Source organism: Ammospiza nelsoni, chromosome 1 (genome assembly GCF_027579445.1).
Source record: "Ammospiza nelsoni isolate bAmmNel1 chromosome 1, bAmmNel1.pri, whole genome shotgun sequence".
In the NCBI taxonomy this organism is placed as follows: Eukaryota; Metazoa; Chordata; class Aves; order Passeriformes; family Passerellidae; genus Ammospiza; species Ammospiza nelsoni.
In genome coordinates, this window is record NC_080633.1 from 137,253,861 (window position 1) to 137,279,683 (window position 25,823).

Consider the following 25,823-nt stretch of genomic DNA (forward strand, 5'->3'; position numbering starts at 1 on the left):
TTTGCTTTTCTTAGCTTACTTTTGTGGAGAAGTAGTTAACAGATTTCCACTGTCCACATCAGACTACCAAAATGAAAGTCAATTTTTTCCCTCTCCCCAGTCTGACTGTGATAGTGACCAAACACCACTTACTGCATTTGGTCTTCTTTATGACTAACAAAAATGGGCACAGAATCTCAGTGTAGAATATATCTGAAGTGGGTTTAAAAACATTTGGTAAATGTTGCTATCACATAGCTGAAATAATTACACTTCAGGATAATGTGCCTTTCTAGTGTCTCATTCTGTGATTATTAGTAATACACAATAATTACTGTGCCTGCTTCTATCTTAATATTCAATGCACTTTTCATGTGTTGCACAGTTATAGGTATGCATGTAAATTGGGGGCTGAAATGTTTGATGTGTACTCATCCCTTCCTCTCTCAGCCTGTCATTCACAATTGTGACCTCTGGCTGAAGCCTGAAGTTTCAGAGCCATGCAGTGAGCAAACCTCTTATCCTGAGCTGTGAAACAGCAGTGCCGGGTGACTTTGTGCATTTCAAACCACTGAGAGTGATATTTTGTTTATCATTCTGGGATTTCACAGGAGAGGGTGAAGTGCTGAAGTAACCCTACCTGTACTGCAAAATACAGCTGCTTAGTTCAGAATCCACACTCTCACAACCAAGAAAAACAAGAAACATCTCTCTCTGTTGGGGTCCTCTAAGCCAGTTTACCACAGGAGGACAAATGTCTGATTCAAAATCCCAGTATATTCTTGTTGTAGCATGATTTTTGCCATTGCTGTATCATCCATTTTTGCTATAAATAGTTTAATTTGAAGGCCTACATTTTTACAGCAAGGTTTCTCCTGTTCATTCTGTTCACAGTGATTGCATGCCTGGGGATTCTGAACAATGTCATCTCCTCTGCTGACAGCATCCATTTGGAAGTGGGAGATCTTGACAAGTTAGTGGGTTGTGCTCTGTCCAGGACAGTGAGGGAAGGGAAGGGCAGGTGAAAAGGACCATTTGTGTCCTACTCCTTTGCCCCTCATCTCAAAGTGGGACTGTTTTCCTATTGGTTTTCTCCCCACAGGAAATCAAAATAATAAACTCTGACTAATTCTTAGCTCTTAGGTGGTATAAGAAGAACAGGTGAAGTTTATTCACTAAGACACTGTTGATTGACCTTCTGAACAAAAGGCCTTTATGAAGTCCACCTGTACAAGCACACTCCCTTTATGACTTCAGTCCATCAGGTGATATTAGGAGAAGGAATTTGTTAGGATTTTACAGCTGGATTTTTTAACAGTTGTACTGCTGCTTTCAGAAACAAATCAAGGATGAAAACATTTTGGGTAAGTGCATGCGCGCAGGTGCTGCGCGTGGAGGACATCGAGGCGTTGGCCCTGGGAAGCGCTGCAGTCTGTGACCCTGAGCTGTGCCTGGGGCTGCACAAACACTCAGCACTGAGCTGGCTGCTGCTGCAGAGACAGCCCTTGTACAGGGCTGCCTTGAGCAGATGGTTACAAAGAGGCAGCTGAGAGAGCATAAGGAGGGAAGTGTAGTCTGATCTGGCTCCTGTTGTCCTGTGAAAACTATCAATGTGAAATTTGTGTTCTTTCCCATTGCACTAGTGTGAAAAGGAGCAGCAATTGCAGTACATATTAGCAAACATAAGCAGTAAAAAGCTGTGGTAGTGCTCTAGAAATAAGTGGGATGTTTAATACTACAGACACATGTAGATACAGACACCTTATTTAAAACAACTCCAGGGAAAAAGAAATGTAGATAAAAAGATGGAGTGGCTTTTAGAGCCTTTTTAGAGGAAAAAGCAATTCCATACAGAGTGTGGATGCATATTGTACTTACAAGTGCCAGTTCTGCTGCTTGCCTCATTGTGAAGCTGTTTCACAAGCCATCCAAACCCTCTGCTTCCACTTTGAAGCTACTTTAAGGGCTTCAAAAATAAAGCAGTATTTTAATGACACAGCTGCCTTGTTGGGGATGGAAAAATATATAGAAAAATAATAACTCCCTGGTCAAGAAAATAATAGCATTGTGATTAAAGGGATTACAAAATGTACTATGGAAGCAATTTAGCCTTTGAAATGGAAAATGGTCCACTGCTGGCACTACAGGTCTGTGAATGGTGTTTTTCACCTGAGTTATAACTCATAAATATAATAAAATAAGATATTTTATTAATCTGCCTCATGTGTTTGCTGGCAGTTGCTGTAGTCACTAGAGAATCATAGAAACATTTGTTTTGGAAACAACCATAAAAATGATCTTGTTCCACCCTGGCATGGGAAGGGACACCTTTCACTGGACCAGGTTGCTCAGAGCCCCATCCAACCTGTCCTTGAACACTTCCAGGGATGGGGCATCCACAGCTCCTCTGGGCAACCTGTGCCAGTGCTTCACCACCCTCACAGTAAGGAATTTTTTCTAATATCTAATCTAAACCTATTGTCTTTCAGTTGGAAGCCATTCTCCCTTCTCCTGTCACTACATGTCCTTGTAAAAAGTCTCCTCCATCTTCCTTGGAAGCTCCTTTCAGGTACTGGAAGGCTGCAGTTAGGTCACCCAAAGCCCTTTCTTCAGGCTGAACAATTCCAATTCTCCCAGCCTTTCCTCACAGGAGAGGTGCTCCATCCTGCTAATCATCTTGGTGACCTCCTCTGGGCTCACTTCAACTGCTCCATGTCCTTCTGGGCTGGGGACTCCAGAGCTGGAGGCTGCACTGCAGGTGGGGCCTAACTAGAATGGATAGAGGGGCAGAGTCACCTCCAGCTTCCTCTACAAGTGGGAAGTTTTGTCCTTTCCATTTCAAAAAATAACATAATTGTGGAGAACTGGGAGTGAGAAGTGTCATAGTCACAAAAGGAGTGTGGGACTGCTGTAGTCTTGATAATGTATGGAAGGAGTTTCTTGGCTTATCACCACTAAGAAGGGGAGGAATGTCATTAGAAAAGCCTGGAAAAGGGTGGCCTGGGGCAGAGTGAGGTCTGTCTTTCCCTGAGTTTCTGTGGGTAAGTTCAGTTTGCTGATGAAGGCAAATTAAATGACATGTCTGTGTGTAAGCTAGGTATGTAAACTCCTCTGACATTTGGTGCAATCTAGTCAGCATGCTCACAGGAGCAGGAGAGGGATCAGGCTCGGTGTGAAGTGAGTGCTGCTCACCTGAAGCTGTCTGCATTTTGGGGATTGTTTTGACACTTGAGTTTAGGTGGTTGGATCTCAAACTCGGTTCTTTCCTCTCCCTTACTGTCTAACCAGCTCTGCATTTGCTATTGCAGTGGTTATCCATGTCTGATGGAGGTGAAACCTTGTGTTGGGAGAAGCTGTTTCAGAAGCTGCACTTATCTCAAAAATCATAATTGGAACAATTAGGATAGACTATTCACATATATATGGTTGTGTTCAAAATTATATTCTGGCAAGCAAATACCTTGTAATCTGAAAAAAAAATAGTTTTACCTTTTGGATTAAAAGCAAATTATTGGAGTTTGTGTGTTTCATTTTTACACTCTTAGTTTAATTGGTCTTGGACTTTTAGAAGGCTGTTGCTCCTCTTTAGAAGTGAAGCTCTTGCTGTCTGGCTCAATTTACCCAAATATAGAAGAATGTTGATAACTAGGACCAGTTAAAACTGTTGTTTCAGTAGAAATCTGAGATATGGACTGAATTTTCTAACAAAATTACAAACTTGATATATGGAATAAATTTGCTAACAAAATTTTGTCTCTTGCATGTGTATGTACATTTGATTTATTGTTCAGGTCAGGCTGTCTGAGAATAACAAATGCAGCAGCACATTTGCTGCTGTTCCCATTCTTCTCCATGGGACAGATTCTCAAGCTGTTTTCCATGGTGGGTAGTGGTAGAGGCTTGCACTGATGCTTTCTCATGCCTCTGGTTTTGACTGGAAGTATTTGGTGGATGGAGACTGAAGTAAACTGGTCTTTTGCTCTGAGGGGCCTGTAGGCACTGCACAAATACCAAAAATAATGACCTCTGATGTCATGCAGATTTTCAGTATTCTCTTGTTTCATACTTTTCAAATACCAGGGTTTTTTTAGGTGTTTATGAATGTGGACTTCAGTCAGAAGTGTTTTGGTTTTATCTGAATTCTGCAGTCAAGTGCAGATTATTGGGTTGCTGCTGTACTACTGCAGGGAGCAGGGAAACAACTCCCAAATGTTAAAGTGTGCATTTGCTGTGATTCTGTGTACCATCCGTGGGGCAAGCAGAAGATACATGTTGTGTTTTAAACACAAATGTTGTGTTTAATGAGAGACAATTCTTCCCTTTTCCTTTTTAGTTTTTTTTACCAACTCATTTGTAAGTAGTATGGGGTTTCCTTGGTTGTAATGCCATTAAGTGAAACTTTGATATAGTGATTCAGCCTGGGGATGGCTTTAAGTGCCTCTGTCCTACTTCCAGTACTTTTGTGCTTCTAGTAATGTTGATGGTGTGCTTTTATATTGTCATTAGCTGATCTTGAAATTCGCAGGATTAGTTCAAAAATGAGAATGATGTCCAAGTATGACAGAGTCTTGAACTGAAAGAAGCATTGCACGTGCTCAGTGAGAGGGCAGCTGGAGTGAGGAAGCAGTACAATGGCATGTTTCTTTGAATTTGGGAGGTGCTAATGTGCAGCTGAGACCTGTGGCACTTTTGGTGAGGAAATTTTCCTGTGTGACCATCCAGGAGCCACTCTGAGAGTCACACTAGCACAACCTGAGCTGGGTTTGAGGCCCCTTCACAGCCACTGAGATGGTCAGACCAGGTTTCCTTACTGCCTCTACCCAGTCTTTTCCGCAGCAGAATCTCTGACGTGCGGATACTTAAAATAATTTCATCATTGTGCAATAACAAAATAACAACTCAAGCTGCTGCCTCTTAGGAAGGAGCCCAAACAAAGGAAACTCTGGGCTTTTGTATCCTTATGGTCTAAGCAGAGGAAGGTCTGGGCTCTTCCTGCTGAGTCACTGGCTCCTGCCGTGGCTCTGAGTCACCTGGCTGGTGCCACAGGTCCCTGCAAAGGATGGGTGCCGGGTCTCAGCCTCTCTCCTGCCACCCAGAGCTCAGTCTGCAGCTCTCAGTGCAGCTGCTCACCCAGCTACCTGTACTGAGTGTATTCCTGAGCCCTTGGAAAAGACAAATACTATTGGTGATAGTGGCATGAAACATCACAAGTAAATTTCCTTTTGGAGATTAGGGCATGTGTATCCAATTCTGTCAACAAATCAACACTTTAAGAAGAGAAAAGAGATTACATTTTAGGTTTTTTACTTACTTTAGCTTTTGAACTGTCTCTTGTTCTGTTTTTGCAAAGCTGTGATGCTTTCCTATTCTCTGAATATTCCAGCTGCCATCTTCCTGTCAGACTGTACAGACTGACACAGCCATCTCCTGCCTGCCACTTCAGTGTCCACGTTACCTGCCAGGCTGATCTTGTCACCCCTAAAGCCTCAATGAGGAGTGTCTTCCCTCGCTAGCTGATGTGTGTCTTTTGTCAAAGAGTTCACTTGAGTCAGGGTTAGGTACAACAGTTAAGGCTAATGTAATACTCAGCTTTGCTTTGCAAACTGTTGTCTGAAATGGGAGATGCTGATCCTTATCTCTGGTGCAGTGCTGTTAAACCCCACCACCTATGCCTGATTCAGAATGAATAACCAGCAGAATGTGTTGAGGCTTCCCAGCTGTCTGACAGTGAGTGTGCAGTGGGAGAAGGTCAGCATGGGTTCCAAGAGGTGGCTGTGCCCATCTCATGTCCCTCAACAGCTCACAGATGTGACCCTTCTTGCAAGCTCAAGAGCTGCAATAGCAGGAGCAGTGGGAGTGTGCAGCCCTGGCTGCTGGGAACTCTTTGGGTTACAGGGAGTGGTTATATTGGCCATTTTTGCTAATGTAAACATTTAATTTCCTGCTTACACAACTGCTAGCAGTCACTAAATGGTCTGGAACATCAATTCTTCCATCTCCCTTACTTCCTAGTTCCTTACCCAGAGATTAGAGTCATTACTGGTAGGGGTTGTTGCCAGAAGATTTACTTGGTAGAATGAATATTTCTAATTCTACCAATGTGTAGGAATTAATATTGTGATGAGGCATCAAGCTGCACTTCTGGGGTTAAATGTGTCTTTAATATGCATATCTAAAAATAGAAAATCTTCAGCACTGAACAAGGTAGACTTACTGCATATCTTGAGGCCTTTTTTCTGACTTTAACAAAGAAAATGTCGTAAGTGGGTATTATGTTCTGCCAATTTTCCTTTTTCCTCTAATGTCTGTAAGTGCATCCATCAACTTTGCTGACCTAGACACTCTCTACTTTTTTTGCCTTTTTTTTCCTTGCTTTAAACAGAAGCATGACAATAGAGTCTGTACCTAATGGTTTTAGAACTGCTATTAATCCATCTTTCATTCAAGGCTGATTGCTTTCAATCTTAGCAGCATGCTTTAGATTGTGACAAATGTTGTGAATGTCTTTTCATTATTTAAGGGCAGATGTGACTGAACTTCAGCACACCTATGCTGAAAATACAGTCTTCTATCTAAATAAAGCTTGTGATAGGTTTGAAGATGTAATTTTAAATAAACAATATTCTTATTGGTTGTGTTTTTTGTTTTGGTTTGGGTTTTTTTCCTGTTGATCTTTTATTCCCTTTGTGGGAAAAATCCCCACACCAGAGTGCATGCTATTATTGCTCTACAATATTTTATGCAAAATTTAAGTGATTTCTAAAACCACAAAATAAACTGAACAGATGAAATTGAATTTGAAAATCAAGCTAGCTTCTCTATGTGAGGCACAGTGATGACAAAACTGGGTCATTGTTGATGAAATTCTTATTTAACTCTTTTCTGCATGTTCATCACCTTCTTCTTCCCAGAACCATCTCCCATGGTTAGGTTTTTGTTCTGGGTTTGTGGATTGTTGTGTTGTCATGTGTTGCCACAAACCTGCTTCCCTTCAGGATCTAACAAAGCCTTCTACAAGACTGGAGAGGAGACATCATGCAGAGGAAGTGGAATTGTGTCCTAGCTGAACTGAGCCGATGATGGAGCACCCCATTTAATGATGTAGCACATTTCAGTCCCCAGTCCCTACCTGCTCTCATTTTACTGAGTTGGCAGCTCAGCTCTGACTTGAGTGAGTTGATCAGTTTTTCACCCACCTGAATGATCTCGTTTTGGCTTTTACTAACAGTAGGATACTCTGTACTGGTGGATCAAGAGCAACCAGTGAGAGCTGTCCCCTTTGGCAACACTTCCTTGTTAATTTGACTTATTTTAATCACTTTGCCATGCTGGCAGTAGTTAAGGGGAGTACTGCTTTGCTGCTTTTGCTGCTGGGAGGAAACTCTGTGGAAGTGCAATCTAAATGGAGCTAGTGGATGACTAAATCAGATTTGGAGGATGAACAGGGGATATCAATCTTAAGAGAGCTAACATTAATAACCAAATATATTTTGATTTTACACTATTTCACTATCTTTACCAAATGCTTCCGTTTGTTCTAATGCAGAAGAGATGAGAATTGGATGATACAATGAAACTTTGCAGGTTTTTTTTTTTCAGATAAATGTAGCAGCCCTCTGTGTCCAGTGTTACAATTATGTGAACAATATAGTGGGATATAGTGGAATTATCCATCTCATACACTTCAATATATGATTGAGCTCAAGGTATCAAAAGAAAAAGCCAAGGAAAGCATAGGCTGCCTGCAGGGATGGTGGGTGCATCATGGAGATCAGACAAGGAGCAGGTTGTGGGCAGCAAGACAGAATTTGACTGCAGAGAATGAAATGTAGTACAAAGGAAGAATAATTTCTAGGATGAGTCTGAATATTCCACTGTATTTATAAATCTTAGAATTGAGGAGGAGGTAAAAACAGGAAATTGTTGCTGCTGCATATAAGTACAGAAGAATAAGGCTGCTGTGCTGCATAAGTGAGTAGGACTATGAAACAAGGCAGGACTTGAAACTTTCCTACCTTTCCTTTCCTATTAGAAAGTTCCTCTCATAGTTTTGTTAATTGTTATTAATCTGCCACATATATAAACAGATTGACTGCAGCCTCTCTCTTACCAAAGCTCCTATCAGTTTTTCTTTTAATCCTGGTCTAAATAGATTGACAAGGATTATTGTGTAAGAACAGCAAATTGAGTTTTTCACTGACCTTTGGAATCAACATAAGTATAAGAATGTAAGTGATGAGCTTGAGTTGTTACTGATGTTTTAATCAGTGAAGCAAAAGAAAGCAAAACCCATATGTGAATATTTCTTCTCTACTTTGACTTTTCAGATTATTTATCACACAAGGTTTTTATGATTATTTGTGAAAGTCTTTAAGACCAGTGAATTTTGATAGAAAAGTTACTCTGATTTCCTATTTTTATGCTCTTGAAGCATATATATATATAAAGGATTTAGCTCTCAGATTGTTGCAATGCAAATCTCACATGATAAGTAATTGTGACACTGCTGGCATGTACTTTCAAATGACGTGCCAGAGTACTTCAGTGCGTCTTTACTGTGTTTTATGCCTATGTTTAGAAGTGATCAAGATGTTAGATAGCATTCCTAGAGGTTATTTCTGAGAATATTAGCCAAGGGAGTTTTTTGATATTGATAATATTTTCTTGTCTGTCAGGAAATAGCCTTTTCTTTTGTGCATCTGCTAATATTTTTGTGTAGTAAAATAATAAAAGGTCATATTACTGTGTTCAAAGAAATAAAACAGCAGCAGGATAAAAGTGAGGAAGAAACATCCATCTCCATGTAATCTTCTCCATGAGAACATAAAAGGATATTTCATTGCATGAAGTAAGCCTTTAAAGGAGGTGATTGCTTCTCCTCCAGGGACAGTTCAAATGTTTTTGACTTAAGTGTGGAAAACCCTTGTTGACTAAGGAGATTTTGGAAATGTCCTCATACACAGCTGGTGATAACATGTTAATTTATAATTGTAAGGTGGTGATATAGCAGCTGTGTACAAGAGGTGATCATCTCCATGTGGGAATCTTCAATCACAAGGTGAAATGGGAAAGTGTGCTACTGCATCTTGGAGCAGTTGGGCTCTGGTGATCCACGAGCAGGAGAACAGCTTAAATGTATTAGGTGAGACAGGGCAGGTGAGAAAATGTGAAAAGTACTGACACACCTCTAAGAGAAAGGTGAATTCCTAAAGGCTGAAACACAGTGGAATGCAGTGCCTTACAAAACTCCCTGGGGCTGTCAAAGTGCTGCCTGTCAGTAGATGGTGCTCTTTATATCAGCTATTTACTGTTGCTGCCTGTGTTTGGCCATGTTTTCATCTAAAAGGTCTGGTAACATTCTTTAACAGTTCATTTCTCTGAATTATGATGCATGGGAGATTAGAAAATTGAGTCTTTTGAGGGACTGCCAAAACAAATAAAAATAAAAAAGTGTTTTCTAGGCGCCTTTGAAGCATCCTCCATCGTTGAATTTTTTCAATGACTTTTGCTTGTGTTTGTGTACTGTTTTGAATTTGGACAAATTCAGAAGCTTTCAGCATAAAAACCCTTGAACAGACATTGTGGATTTGAGAATATATAGCAGACTAATTCAGTTTGGCAACTGACCTGTAAAACACTGCAATAACATGGTCTAAAATAAAATTGCAAAGCAGATTTGTCAAGCCATGTGCGATTTTTAAGTTTTCTTTTGCATGTTTACTTTGTAGTTTTACCTGCTGTTTCTGGATAGATAGGAATAAGTTTATTTTTAAATGTAATGCTTCTTAGAAGGGTCTTAAATGAATCAGTGCAACTGAGAGTTTTACCTGGAGTCATTTATGCATCAGTAATTGGATGGATATAAAAACCTGCATAAAAATGAAATTTCCTTATTAATGTGGTTGGAGTATTATTGGACCTGTCTGTATATGTTATTATTCAGAAAGCCAGCTTTGAAGGAAAATATATTAAATGTGGTAATTGTTCAAAAATATCACTTGCGAAAGGCTGCTGTTGAGACAAAAGCCCTGATCTGGGCAGCAGAACAGCATGGCAGACCTAATGGAAAATTTGAAATGTTTAAACTTATGTGTGTCTTTATGTCTTACAGAACATCAGCTACTTAGCCAAGAGTTAAATTTTGGCTTGTGAGATGTATTTGCCTCTGGAGTGAATCTTGAGAACTGCCTGCTGTTCACTGCCTGAGCTACTGGTCTTTGTGCAAACAGAAACTGAAGGATTAATGTGAATTTTTCATGTAATCTTAAACTGCAATCAAATGGTCCAGGAAAGAGAAGGGAACTGAGTTTCTTTCAGAAATCTAATAAAAGTACTTGCAGTTCTTATTTAGGGCATGTTTGTCTTCCCTGGACATTAATTTAGTTCTCCCTTCACAGTCTCTCTCCAGAAAAGATACAAATGCAGTCAACACATTACAGCAGATGAATATTGTTCCTTATTGTGCTTAATTTACCTTCCTTTAGCCCTTGTCTCAGTTTCACCTCCTTATGACATAAGTTCTTAATATTGAGATCAGGTGGACATAATGTTTTTATAAAAACCTCAGTGCCACATTTCTGTGTTGCCACATCTCGCAGGTGCCTTCTCCAGGAAGATGTTGCTGGGACATTTTGGGCATATTTGGGTTTTATTTTTTAATGATACCTGAAACTGAAAATGCAAATCTTCACTGGCATTCCTGATCTGCTTAGTCTCCATGTGGTGCCTGCTGGATGTTCCTGGGAACATCCCATTTTCCCATGTGGGCTGATGTTAACACCAGAGGAAATCAAACTCCAGATAAGCCATTCCCCATCCAGTAAAAGAGGGGCACAAAAGGAGAGACTATGGGTCTCCTACAGCAATTTGCTAAAAGCCCAAAGCAATGGAATAAGACATGCACAGTAACAACAGTATTAGTAGCAAAAGGGCCTGGGCTTTGTGGATCCCGGTGTGGGGGTAAAAGGGCATTGTAATGCTAAAGTTATTTTTGTGAATATAGGACATCATAAGGATGATAAGTGAATACAGGAATTCCCTTATTAGGGAGAGAAGATTAGTTTCTCAAAAGTAATTAGCAATAAATTACATTGACATCAGAAGTGCTCTGCTTGTTTTGAAAAATAAGTGATGGATCTGCCTTGTAGATAATTTATTTGAGAAATCCATTATGACCTTCTATACACAGGCATTGGAATGCTCTTGCATGAATCAGATGGTTGGGCTAATCTGACTCTTCTGTCAACATCTGCCTTTTTTCCTCCTGTTTTTGCTGGATGTCTTCTTGGGGAAGCCAGAGATTGACCTGTCAAGTCATGCTCAGACCTTTTCTTACTTCTGCTTATGTACTATAAAGTTGTTCTCCTCAAAATGTATTTGGCTCAAGAAAACATAGTTAAGAGTCAACTGGCAAAGATACCTACAAAACTTTGATTGCTGCTGGGTCTAAAATGCCTTGGCTGCTGCACCTGCCTTCTGCATATGAATGAGCCTATCCATAAAGACTGAAAGTTGGCATGGAAAGGTTATCCTACTTCTTACAGTGCAAGCCTCTTAATTGGCACATCTGCTGGAAGCAAAGGTGCCAAAATGTGATTCACTTGGAAGGAGTAGACCTTGTAAGAAAGCCTGTCATTTAATAGGGATTAAGATCCTCTCAGGATACTGGATGTTCTCCTTGTACAAATGTACTGTTGTTGAGCTAATGGTGGAATTAACCTCACTACTTGCTAACACTGAAGTAACAGCTTTTATAGCTCTTCTCTTATAGAAATGCTTCACTGTATGTTTAAGATGGAAAAAATTCACCATATACCTCTGATATACAGCAGCTATTAAAAAATACATCGTATTGAGTACCTTCTCAGCAGATACTCTGTACTGCTCTTTTTTCTTCCCCCCATTAAAGACCTATTTGTGTTGTAGTTGAATCCCTAGTAAAGAAAATAATTTTTATAAGTCTTAGAAAATTCTGCTATTAATCTACACATCATAATTTTAATTGCCATATTTCAGTTCACAGTCATGATAATATGGATTATGTGAATATGAAACAAGTGCATTTAAAACTGTCATGGTCCTGTGTAGTTCTTCTCATTTCAGGGCAGCTTGTTTTGTGATTTGTACTGCTAACAATTGGTCATTCAGCTGTGCTTGAAAGGGTACAGTTAAGTGACTGAAGAACTGCAGATAAGGTATCGTCAAATACATGTATTTATTAGTCAGACATAGCCTTATGATTTGCAAAACAAATACAGGCTGACCAACTGCCTTTAACTCTTTTTACTGAATTTGCAAGTGTAAATTCAGGACTTTTTTCTGTCCTTCAGATCTCTACATTTTTAGCTCTTGGTTTTAGCTGCTTATTTTTCTATAAGTAACTAAGTCTATAAAGTAATAAGATTTTAGTGTATTATTTCTAATTAAGATTTTTCCAGTCTAGTTTGGCCAGCGGATTTTGTATTTTAGGTAATACATTCTGCTGTGTGACCATCTTTAAATAAGTGGGTGAGAAATTCTGAGAAAATCAGTGTACCTACTTATATACTTGTTTTGTATTTATTTTAATGGAATTCCTGATAAACAGTCTTGGTTTAGTTCAACTGTAGATACAGCTGCCTAAGTTGTAACTTGCAGAGGTGCCAGAATTGGTTTAAAAAAAAAGAAAAAGTGGGAATGGAGACTCATTTGTAATTGTCAATTTTGTAGTAGGTAGATTTTGTGTGGTTTCATTTCTTTTAATTTTTATTTTAATCTAGACATGGAGAAAATATTTTTTACAAATACTGAACTTCCTCAGAATTGGAATTTCAGTTGCTGTGAAAGTATTTCAGAGTTCAGGAGAATCTGTTGGGAAATGGGGAGCTACATTTCATCACCATCTTAGTTATTACATATTCCTGTTTCCTTTCCTGTATGTACCTGAATGGATTTGAACTTACAGCTCCATCAAGATGGGGCACTCTCCTGTGGCTAATCCATGTCTGAAGAGAATATTCTGTGATGAAAACTTATGCCATGATTCTTCTTCACAGTGTGTGCAGTTCTTAGTCCTTGAGGCAGGATAAAAAATGAGCTAACCTGCAAGTTGTGTGTGCCATGTGGAGGATGAATGCCTCAAATTTTTATTTTTGCTGAGGTGGAAGGTCAAGTGCAGTAAAAAACATGTGCTAGTAGTAAAGTTAATTACTTGTTGTAAATTACTATTAATCCAACACTAGTAACTAAGATTCATTCTGTTTCTTCTTTGGCTGAAGAGTTTTAGTAAACAGGCTAGAGAAGGCCAAGGAGGAAACGTTTTTCTTCATAGCTGTACAAGGCTGGTTAGTTGGGCACCTGCAGTGTAAGCAGAAATTGTCTGATCTCCAGATCTATGCAGGATGCAGAGTAATTTTCTGTTTGTAAAACAAGAAGGATTTGTATTTATTTGTGAAGACTGTAATCTGTTTTATAAGATAGTGGTGGTCAGAGCCAGATTTGGACAGGTTTGAATGGTCTGAGGTAGAGAAGGGAATCAGAACCACATGAATGAAGAAGTGTCAAAGAACTGACATACCTTGTGAGGCAGCAATGCTCACCTCAACAGAGCAACTCTTCCTCTCTTCCTTTTTCATTTTCTCAGCAAATACCCAAAAGCAAATATTGAATTTTTGGACTGGAAGGAATCCACTGTGGTGAGTGAAAGACTCTTAAACTTGACAAGATTAAAAATACAGTTTTTTTACTAGAGGTGAATTTTAAAACATTATATGCTTTGATTGGGATTTGAAGGTCAAAACCTAAAATTGATGGTGCTCATGCTCCTACTTGTGATTTTATTGTTGGCCTGTCTGTCCCAGTTGTGGCTTTCAGGATTTTTGATAGCAATTAGAATGATGTTAGGCTTTTGACAGTGCTGAGGAGTGCTCTGTCTTCTCCTTTTTCTTTCTGACATTTCAGTTCTTCACAGTTTGCTGATAGTGCCACTGCCATTCATATCAACACCTGCACCTGCCAGTCATGATTCTTGCTTTCAGAGTGGGATATTTCATGGAAAGTGAGAGCTCTCACGGGAAATGTGTCACCTTATTTATCTTTGCCTGTTGTTTTGATTCTGTCTTTATCCTGATAAGGATAAAGCTCAGTGATATTATTTGGATACCTTTAGCCTTTCCTATTGGTGGTTATACATGCAACAGCCTTCAGAGGGACTTAACTCCCTCTTACCAACTTCTCGCTTTTCAGATGAGTCTCTTGTTTCATGATTTGTTTCCCCTCCCCTCCCGCCTCCCTCCCTTGCAGTCTGTTTGTACTACACCTGTTTGTGGCACTGGTACAGAGGGTGCTGGATTGGGGCAGTCCTGCTGCTGCTTGAAAGCCTGGGAAAGCCTCCCTCTTTGTTCAGTCTTTGAACAAGTGGTGGTGCTGCATGGATTTGGGTTTCTGCTTGTGCAGAGCTGGCTTTAAACACCCCAGGGCATTGTCTTGGCAGGGACAGCCCTTTATAGTCCTCTGGAGGCAACAAAAAGCAGCTGCTGAGTGAGTTGGGCCTTGGTGATGTGAAAACATGGAGAGACTCAGGAAGAAAGGAGGCAGTGAACCACTGCTGCTGATGTAGGAGGGAGCCCTGTAGCAGTGGCATTTTTTTTCTGTCCTCTTCCTTCAGGAAGAGGAAGGATAGGAACAGAAAATCTACTTTACAGCACTTTTTACACTTTTCTCCTACCTTCCAAGACTTCCCTGCCAGTCTCCAGTCTTTCCCCTACCTGGTCCTTTCTGGAGAGGGCTGTGCTAGTCCTGTTCACAGCTCAGAGCCCTGAGCTGCTGCTGCCCCAGTGTCCTCATCTCTTTCTCTAACTTTCTTCTTTCCCCCCCAGTACCAGAAGACTGTTACCATCTGTTCAGTATCTGAATTTCTGATCCAATTCAAGTTTTAAACATTCAGTTTTTTATCAGCAATCTTTTTGACATTCAGTCTTACAAAAGACAAGCTGTCTTACAGTATTTTCCTAGTTTGTTTGTTTTGTAAAAAACACATTTCCCTTGGTTTGTTGTTTTCATGTCTTCTTAGTATTAAAATTCTCAACAACATAGGTGGAAACCCAATACAATGGAGATTTCAGTGGTTTTATGGCATTTCTTATTACTGTAATTTTCTTCTGTCTTTGCTGGAAAAAATCTGTAAGTATAAACTATCTGACTATCTGAGAAAATGTATTGCTAAACCAAAATGTACCCTTTCCATATTTTTCAATATTTTAAGATAACACATTCACAAGTGTGGTTCATTTTTTCCCCTGGATGTAAAGCCACATTTATGCTAGCCATTGATTCTCAATTCTGTATAAGCAGTTTAATGTTGGAGAAGTAATTTGGAATATATGATATTTTCTCAGCTTTAGAAATGTAACTCAAGCATGTTTTAAAAGAAAATAATGTTTTTGAAGTTCTTACTTGGCATTGCTGTTCCTGCTGCTTCTTGTCATAAAATGATGAAGATGATGCTGTTAGCCTTGCTTCTGGAGCAGCCTGAAAGATTACATAACTTAGATCACTCCTGGAGCTGTGTAGTAAAGTTCCCTACTTTATGTATCTGTGTCAGATAAACATAAAATTTTATTTTATAATTTTTAAATATATCATTGACCATTTATAGTTTGCTTGCAGGAGGCATTATGTTTTGATGTAAGAAATATTTCCTTCTCTACTTGATGTATGAAACAATCCCATTTCTTTCCTTCCAGTCTCTTCCTCTGAGCACAGACATGTCAATGGTTTTCTGACCCATTTTAATGTTTCCTGCCCCACCTGACACTCTGTTATTCTTGTGACAGCCGCCCATACTGCTCTCTCTGTCCCTGCTAGGTCACAATGACCTTACTGCTTCTTTCTTTTTCTTGTCTCATATTGCCCCTCACAACTGAGTCCCCTTTTCCCTCAAACTGCCTGACTGGGCTGACATAATGGTTCAGCACTGAGCAGTTGTGTCTGAAGCACAGCCGAAGAACCCACACTGTTGGTCTAATAACTTGTGGTGCTTCTCCTTGTAGCCTTGCCTTGCTTGTGTTCTGTCATATTTTCACCTGGAATAGACTTTATTTTCTTCTTAGTCCCTGGTGCAGTGCTGTGTTTTGGATTCAGTAAGAGAATAATGTTGGTAACACGTGGATGTATTGGTTGTTGCTAAGCTGTGCTTGCCCTGAGTCAAGGACTCCTCAGTGTTTCATTCTTTGCCTATGAGAAGCTGTAGTAGAAGCTGGGAGAGAGCATGACCAGGACAGGTGACCCGAACTGGTACGTTCCATAGGATATCCATTGTTAGCATGGAAACTTGGATTTTCATTTTTTATCATTTTTCCTATGAAAACCTGGATGGGTGTTGGCCAGCACGCTGGTTTCATCTGGGGTAGAGTTCATTTTCTTCACAGTGGGTGCTGTGGGACTATGTTTTGGATTTGTGCTGAACACAAAGTTGATAATACAGAAATGTTTTTGTTATTGCTGAGCAGAGCTTGCACAGAGCCAAGGCCTCTTCTGCTTTCATAGGGCCACGGTGGTGAGGAAATTGGGGGTGTCTGGGAGGCTGGGAGGAGACACAGCCAGCACGGGTGACCCATGCTGGCCTAAGGGAAATTCCAGACCATATGGATATCAAGTGGGGGGAAGAAAGGACAAGGGAGGATTTTTGGAGTGATGGTGTTTGTCTTCCTAAGTCACTGTTGCATGTGATGGGGCCCTGCTCTCCTGGAGATGGCTGAACACCTGCCTGCCCCTGGGAAGCAGTGACTTAGTTCCTTGTTTTCCTTTGCTCATGTGTGTGGCTTTTGTTTTCCCTATTAAATTGTCTTTATCTCAACCCATGAGTTTTCTGGCTTTTATCATTCTGATTCTGTCCCTAACCCCACAGGTGGGAGAGTGAGTGAGCAGCTGCCTGGGGCTTGGCTGCTGCCTGGGGTTGAACCACGACTGCCAGAAGGAGCCAAGCCCTGGGGATGGGCTGGGTATTGCTGAGCAAGTGGTGAGCAGCTGTATTGGGCGTCACTTGTTTTACTGGGAAGTTATTTTCTTTCTCTTTCTTCCCTTTTAATCACTATCATTAGTATCATCATCATTATTATCATTGCTACTATAAACATTAATACAATTATATTTTACTTTGTTTCACTTATTAAACTCTTCTTATACCAGCCCATGAGTTTAACTTTTTTTATCTGGTTCTTCTCCCTGTCCCACTGGGGGAGCAAGTGAGTGAGCAGCTGTGTGGTATTTACCTGCTGGCAGAGTCTAAACCCTGGCAGTCCTTTGGCCAACACGGCTGTAACAAAATTGATTCTGCTTTGTCTTTTTCTAGTTAAACTGAAAACCCTGGAGCAGAGTCTCTCAAGATGTATATTGGAGCAGAATGTGCTCCAGCAATGCTTTCAGCAGTGCCTTTTTTATCCATCTGTTTCATAAATGGTGGGGTCTGACTTTGGGTAAATTTGAATGTAAATACGCATTGACCATGCTTACATGTCAGGATCAGTATGTTGGCAAACCAGATGTTACAAACAGTATGAGACAGCCTTATTCCAGGAAACCTGCAGCCCTGTTTGACTGGGCACCCTCATCTCCACAATCCCTGACTTTTGTAATCTGAGCAGGTTTGTAAATACACAAAATGTTAGAGTTGGAGAAGCACTTTCAGATAGCTTGTCTCAAAGTATGTAGTGTAGTTTAAATTATGAGATTGAATCCTTCATCACTCAAAAATACAGAGGCCCTTTCTTTCTGGAGTAAAATATGATAAATAAAGACAAAGAAATTCTGGTGAATAAATTGACTTCAAAGCTGGCAGGCTTGGTAAATAGCACCTGGAAGGCTGAAGAGATAACTTGTCCATCATTGCTTAGGAAGAGCAGGGCTTGGTAGCTGATGCTATTCTGAATACTAAAATACACTCTCTAGTAATGCACAGGCTGTAAGTTTTAGTTGTTTATTTATTTATTCTTGAGTTAGGGATGTTGAGTACTATCTTCCCTGCGCCATGGAACAAAGAGAGCATGAAATTTTGTCAAGTAGTAAATATGTTTTTTCTTCTTCTTGGCAGTCATTTTTGTATTTTGAGATACACGTAACAAAAGCTGGGGCAGTCTAGAAGAAAAAGTTTGTTACAAAATTCTGAAGAAACAGATTTTCCTTCAAATATACAAGAAAAGACCAGAATACTGTAGACTTTTATTCTCATTACATCTATATCTGGCACAAGACTTGGCATAGCATTTGGCAAGATTAAAACTATTACAGAGTTGCCACCAAAGGGTGATTTTAGGATTAGTTTATGTCAGGAAAATTAAAAGGAAGACCAGATCAAAGGTATTTTTTAAAATATATTATTTTATTTTAATCAATTTGGTCCTATTCTTTGACTGAGCTAAGAAACAGAAATACAATAAAACATACTATGTTTTTCACCTGTCTAGGTAGTTCATATGCAGTTAATGGCAAGGGTGTCTTTTAGTAGGTATGTTTAGGGTACAGGTAATTTCTTTGGTTTACTGGGAGGTTTTTTGTATGAGATCTAGCCTTCAGAGCAGGGAAGAAACTAAGAAATGAATTTTGTGGGAGGAAGGCATATTTTTAGGAGCCTTTCATTTGGAGCATCTGGTTAGAAAATATTTTGGGTATGATGTTCCAAAAATGAAAGTGAAGACATACTTTAGCACCATTGCTTTAAACCCCCTTTATTCCTCTAACTTATCAAGTCCTTCGAAATTAGAAAATGAAACCTAACATTTTTTATTGTCAATGTAAAAATGTCCTCTTTGGACTGTAGTTATAAGTTTAAATGTTTCTAACACAGTTCCAAACATTGAAGAAGTCAGCATGTATGCTTTCTGTGCAGGGATCTGTATTGGCATGGCATAAAAGCTGCATTTGAAACCATCTTTCAGTTCTGTAGGCACAGAGGGATGTGTTAAATTTGTGCTCTAATTGTTAATAACTTGTAGTTTGGATATTTAACATGATGGTGCTTAAACCTTTTAAGAGGACAATAGTTGCTGAACTGAAAAGAACAGCCTCTTGATTTAAACAAACGTTGGCACTGCTTGTGTACTTTCAGCTAGAAATAAGTAGATTGTAAGTCTATAGCTAGCTGTATATATTTGCATACAAATACTTATCATTTAAGTATTTTTGTGATGTACCAGAAAAACTATTAACCATTTATTTTCAAGGGCTGACAGACTTTCCTGTAGTATTCAAAAATTCCAATGCAAAAAAACCTTAAAATTTAAGCAGTAACACATATAAAGATAGACAGTGAATTCTTGAGCCTGTAGTTCAGGGATTTCTATGGAATCAGAGAGACTGCTTGTGTCACATGGCTACTTTTGCTTTTTTATTTCTTTGATGTAATTTGAGGAGGACACCCATTTATATCTGCATGTAACACCAAATCAGCGAACTGACTGCTTAATATTGGACTGTTCATTGAAACTCAGTTTCTTCTTTGACTTAAATAGTGGTGATGAGAAGACCAGAGAAGTTTGAGGGCCCTTTGATCTCTTGGGTTGCATGAGGAGCTGGAGTTGTGGGGCAGCTGCTCTCCTTACAGAGGCTGTGCCTTCTCCAGACCAGTGTGTGCTCCTGTGTGTGTAAAGACTGATGAGCTGCTCAGAAGGGGCAGTGCTAGGGCAAGTGCTGTCCTGGTTTTTGTGCACCCTCAGCACCTCTGGAAGTTTCTTTTTCTGTGAAGACCAAGTCTGTCAGTCAAGCTTCTGTATTTTGGTGGGTGGCAGCAGCAGATGAGACTGATTCTTTGGGGTGGTTTTGTGCATTATTATTATACCTCTAAATATGGATGATGCCTATTAGCATGTTTGAAACAGGATTCATGTTTCTGATGAGTTTATTTTTCTTCAAACCAAAAAAGGCTGAGCTAGGGGATGTGCATTGTGTTATATATTCAACCATGATTTTCCTACTGTTTCTTCAACTTTTACACAGGCAGTAAAAAGGAGATAGGGACAACTGGGCATGAGAAATTCAAGGCACATTTGCCTGCTGGATTTTTAGGTCTGCCATAATCCCTGGCCCTAACTTACTATCTTTGCATGACATACTTTATGGACTTAATAGGACATGCAAAGCACTAGCTTAAAATTGCTTTGGTCTTTAGGGCTTCTAGTAATGAAAATTTGAAAGCAACTTTGTGAAAGTCTGTCTGACAAAGTGCATCTGAGCAAGTGCTGGGATAAACCCTGCCTGGTGATGTTGAGGGAGTCTGCTATGAGTCCTAATGGAGAAGATGGGTTGAGATGACATTCCCCTTCACCTCAAATTTGTGCAGAGAAACTTCTCTTGAACCCTTTTCACCACCAGGGAGATGGAGGACAGCATTCTGCATGCATAGCATTGAAACAGACACTTTGATTTTATTCCCTAGACTCATTCCTTGACAAAATATGAAGTAAATGTATACATTGATGTTCACACCCACTTACATCAGCAGTGTCCAGTGAAACATTTATTGTTGGTAATATATGGTGACTGTAGAAAAGTTAAAGTTATAAAGGAAACAGAAATAGCTGCTTGTGAACATTATTAAGATTAGGAATTTTGTCAGCTGAAATGTTCAGTATGAATCAATATCACCAGCTCCATGTCCCTTGGTGTGTAGTCTCCTCTTTCCAGACAAAGCAGTCTTCAGGCTTGTTGGCACTAAAGGCCTTTGTTGCAAGATCTGTCATTGTAGTTGAGGACCACGCCTGGCCCGAGGGTACTCCTGGTCTTCTGTGATTATATCCAAACTGGGCCACAAATGTACAACTCTCCAGTGAGTTTGAACTATTCAAATTGTGCATCTGTTATCTTTTGGCTGTAGTCAATTGGTCACTCTTAACACTATTTATTGAAGCGCAATATGGTTCTGGGATGCAAGGAACATGAAAGCAATCGAAAGTAATGTTAAAGAACCTTCCACTGAGTGTGATTCCTGTGTGATGTATTTGAAAAGCAGGGTTTTGTGGAATGGGTTGGTTATTACTGGACATCTGTCAGAGCAGATCCTGTTTTGCATTTAGTATTTTAATATCATATATGGAGGTGACAGATTAATATTTCCAAAATTGTGTGCAGACTAAACATCATTTCTGTTCTTCATTCTCTGTTCCTAGTCTGGGACTGTGAAGCTGACTAAGCCTGTGGCGTTATGGACCCAGCAGGATGTCTGCAAATGGCTGAAGAAACATTGCCCTAATCAGTATCAAATCTACAGTGAGTCATTCAAACAGCATGACATAACTGGTAAAGTATGCACTATCAGCAATATTTTACTGACTTAAAATGTGGTGAATTGTTTTACTTTGCTGTTAATAGATTGTGACTGTGCACTGAGGGGTTTTTGTTGAATGTGTGACTAGAGAGTTGCAAGGTTTAGAGCAGAGGGAGTATTCCAGCTTTCATAGGATATGGTAAGTGATATCCTCATTTCTTTAAAAGACAGTTTCAGATAATTCAGGGTCAATATAATAAGGAAAGAAATCAGTCTATATGTAAGTAAAGGCCTCACTCTGTTCATTCCAAATAAGAAAAACCAAAACCCAACCATAAAGAAAGATCCTATGAGGCAAACACAATTTATGTAAATTTTCTCTTTCATTGAGGTGTTTGACCTTGAATACATATTCTTTTTTTGTGCCTCTGCCAACTCTTTAAAAAAAAAAAATCTTTGTGGTCTTAATATGTAGGGTAGGAAGTGATCCCAACTGAGCCCCTCCCTTAGCCTGAAGCAGGATCAGTACAGCAAGTTCATTTCTGATGGATGTTTGTCTAGCTTTGTTCTGGAAATCTTGCAATGAAGCAGATTTTTGCATCTCTCTATTCCAGTATTTTATGGTTCTTAAAGTCAGTATTTTCCTAGGATCAATCTAAAATCAATCTGAACTATTATTTCCAGCCAAAACCCCTGATTTCTGTCCAAAATGTGCCTTGAGTACAGCCAGCCACTCTTTTGTACAGTCTTTCCTTCGCTGTATAGGGTGCTGCTTCTCAGCTGCACATACTTTCCTTGCCCAGTCTAAAAAATATGTCTTTATTCTATCATGGTTACTCAACAAATATGCATAGGACCTCCAAACCATCAAAACCGGGTCTCTTGTCTTAAAAGAATGTATTGAATGCAAAATTGTATTGTGTTCTTATTTACTTTAGAAATTGATATTGATCCTGTTGATCTGCTTGACTTGTTAACTCCTACTCAGTTTGCTGTAGTTGTCTTTTGGCTGTTCACTTTGAATTGGCATGAGTTTAGCAAATATAACTTGGGAGTTAAATAGCATTTTTGCTCATATACCAAATGATAATTAATCTGTAATTAATTGTAAGTTTAGTATGGAACACTGATTTGTTCTCTGCAGTGGTGGTATACAAAACTGGAAATTGGCATTCTGCCATTTGATGTTAATCAGGAATTTGAGTTTCACACACAAATCTTAGTCTTAACAATGTGTTCTTAACTGATGTGTGTTTCAGTCACTGTCTGATCACATACATATGTACTTGTTTCCAATTTTGCCTTCATTCCTGTTGCTATTTTCTTTCTGATAATGTGTGAATGATTGCAAATATGATGAACTGCCCATATTTGTTTACTATGTAGCCATGAGTACATGTACACAAATGTAAGAGGTGGCTTGTATTGATATGCTAAATGTTAAGGTTTAGTACATAACCATTGTGCCCATTTCCTCTCAGTCACCATCTGTTGAATGCAGTCTGTGGGATTGTAGTCTGTGTCTCCACCCATGTGTACAGAGCTGACTATATCCAGAGCACTACCAGAAGAAAATGAAGCTATTTTAAAATATTTTCTAGTACTGCTTTACTATATTCTCTTTCTAGAATAAAGTCACTGTGAAATAAAGTTGAAAGGAAGACATTTTCATTTCAGCATAAACACTGATGAAAACTGTGGAATTTCATTGCAGATGTGCAAAACTTTGAACTTTATAGACCTCTATGAAAAAGAGGAATTGAGATCAATCTTTCTTACTTTACACAAAAGTGGTATAAGGGAAAATATTGGTATGAGTGTTAGAAAATAAATCTGCAGGAAAGAACTTCAATTCAGCAACTACCAAAGAAGAAACACAATCAATATCTGTACAGATTTTATAAAAGTATATTGTGATAATATTGTGAGTGGAATCATTAACTGAGGAGGATATTTCCAGTGCTGTTGGTCCCCATGACTCTGATTATTTGAAATCTAATAAAGGGAAAGAACAGAGGATTTGTGGCTTAGAAAAAGTAGAGCATAGAAGGACCATGGAAACTAATGTGAAGATTAAGCCAAGGTAGTGTAACTGTTCCCAGATATGGCTGTGGAAAATTGATGTGAATGATGAAAATCTCAGGAATTAATGTGACTTTATAGCCTGTTTTGATATGGAAAAATATGATGGGAAAGTTCTTGAAGAAAGTGACACAAAAATGATATTTAAACTTTATTTGAAGATAAAATCTAAGGCATGGTCATAAGCCAGGAAAATAATCTTGAGCAAACATATCTAACAGTCATTAATATAGATATTGAGAAGTGTGGCTTGTACTTGAGACTCTTGCTGATTGAAGTTTATTGAGTTGTGGACAAGGATGAAACCAAAACTGTCCTTTTCTTTGTGGAGATTTATACCTTTTTACTACTTCTGACAGAGCAGCTGCAGATGTATAAGAAAAAATTCCTTATCTGGAAACTTACCTAATAAGAAAAGAGATCTTCATATTAATAGTGATGTTGAGGACGCCATGGGGTGGGCAGAGAGTACTCTCATCAGATTTGCAGATGACAGCAAATAGTAGGTACCAGTCTATAGATTCAAGCAGGGACAATCCATAGGGGTCTAGGCATGGGGACCAGACACTGGCAGGAATGCATCAATAGGACCCTTATGAAATTCAACAAGGACAATTGCAAAGTTGTGCTGCTGGGAAGGCTGAGGCTCTTGCACCCCGCTGAAACTGGAGCTGACTGCCTGGGAAGTGGCTCTAGGGAAGAGGACCTTGATAGTCAGGAAGACAAAATGAGCCAGTGTTGTCCCTTGCAGCAAAGAATGCTGTCACTATCAACAGGAACATAGTAACCTGATCAAGAGTAATCATTATTCCCTTTACTCTGTACTTCTTAGACTACAGTTCTTAGATCTCCAGTGCAAGTCATGGTGAGGGCTGCAAAGATGCCCAGGGCTGGAGCTCTTGCTGTGTGCCCAGTGGATTGAAGGAGCTGGGCTGGTTCAGTCTGGGGGAGAGGCAGCTTGCCAGCATGGGATGGGGGCACTAGCAGCAGCTCCCACTATACAGGAGGATTTGTCAAAAAGATGGAACCTGACCCTTTGCAGTGATGTATGAGAGACATGAGGCTGAGGCTAAAAATAAGGAGAAGCTTTCTTCCCCTTTTAGGACTTTTAAGCTTTGGAATGGGTGGTTCAGTTTCTGTTCTGGGAAGGTTTCAAGCCCCAGCTAGGTAAAACCTTGAGAAACCCGATTTGATCTCCTAGCTGACCTTGTTTTAAGCTGGAGGTTGGACTAGAAATCTGTTGGGGTCCCTTCCGATCTGAATTCTTCTATGGTCCTATGATTTGCTTACTGAGTACTTAGTGAGCACCTCAGAACCAGTCAGGGAAATGCATTTTGCAGCCAGTTAGGGTGAATTAAATATGAAATAGTCTAATAAGAAATGGTGAGACTTTTTAATACATTAAGCCCTTGGATTCAGGGAGTGGAGCATGTGCTTGACTTACTCAGCAACAGGTGAGAAGTATTTTAAGGTGCTGAACCCAAAGACAGAGCAGAAAGAATTAGAAGCAGTAATACTGAGCAAGACCTAAGAACATCTGGCAGGAATCAGCAGTGGTGGGATAAATAAGAAAAGGAAAGAAAAAAAATGATGGTGGCCTATACAACAAAGAAGGCAATGCCATGGTAGGGGCATGTCACTAGAGGCTTTGCAATGGGTGTTGGTATTTACACCAGTATGAGGAGACATAAAAAGTTGCATTGACCTGCCAGTTTTTATACTGGTATATTCCTAAAGATAAAACTGAGAAATGGACCTTGCTCTGTGTGTGTTTGTGACTTTGAATTTGCTGGGCAGCAGAACTTTTAGCTGACTGGTGAATTCTAGAGAGATGAGTTCACTGATGGTCTTGTCCTGTACCATTGAAGCAAATGAGGATTTTTCTAATGTCTCAGCATTAATAGGAACAAGATTGGGCATAGAATGATTAAGGCAAATCTATTTGGGGATAAATGGTCCATTGACAAAGTAAGAAAGCAGATGTCTAAGTAATGGTTTATGGATGTGTGATTTAGGGAGGGAGGGAGGGAGGGAGGGAGGGAGGGAAGGAAGGAAGGAAGGAAGGAAGGAAGGAAGGAAGGAAGGAAGGAAGGAAGGAAGGAAGGAAGGAAGGAAGGAAGGAAGGAAGGAAGGAAGGAAGGAAGGAAGGAAGGAAGGAAGGAAGGAAGGAAGGAAGGAAGGAAGGAAGGAAGGAAGGAAGGAAGGAAGGAAGGAAGGAAGGAAGGAAGGAAGGAAGGAAGGAAGGAAGGAAGGAAGGAAGGAAGGAAGGAAGGAAGGAAGGGAGGGAGGGAGGGAGGGAGGGAGGGAGGGAGGGAGGGAGGGAGGGAGGGAGGGAGGGAGGGAGGGAGGGAGGGAGGGAGGGAGGGAGGGAGGGAGGGAAACCCTGCTTCATGTTTTGTTTTTAGACCATGTTCCTCAGTGTGCTACTGCATGTCTTCAGAGTAAGAGGTTTTACTGCTATGAGGTTTTAGTGCTATGATCATTAAACAAACCTCATTCTGTCAAAGTAATACCCAAGAGGTACCTT

General features: G+C 39.8%; 1 protein-coding gene across 2 annotated transcripts in view; it reads left to right on the top strand.

Annotated features, from left to right (window-relative positions):
• Positions 1 to 25,823, top strand: part of SAMD12 (sterile alpha motif domain containing 12) — a 167,667-nt gene that overhangs the window by 22,745 nt on the left and 119,099 nt on the right. For both annotated transcript variants that reach the window (XM_059484240.1, XM_059484151.1), the window contains exon 3: positions 21,117 to 21,246. In XM_059484240.1, coding sequence (XP_059340223.1) covers positions 21,117 to 21,246 — 130 coding nt within the window. The remainder of the gene's footprint in view (positions 1 to 21,116; positions 21,247 to 25,823) is intronic.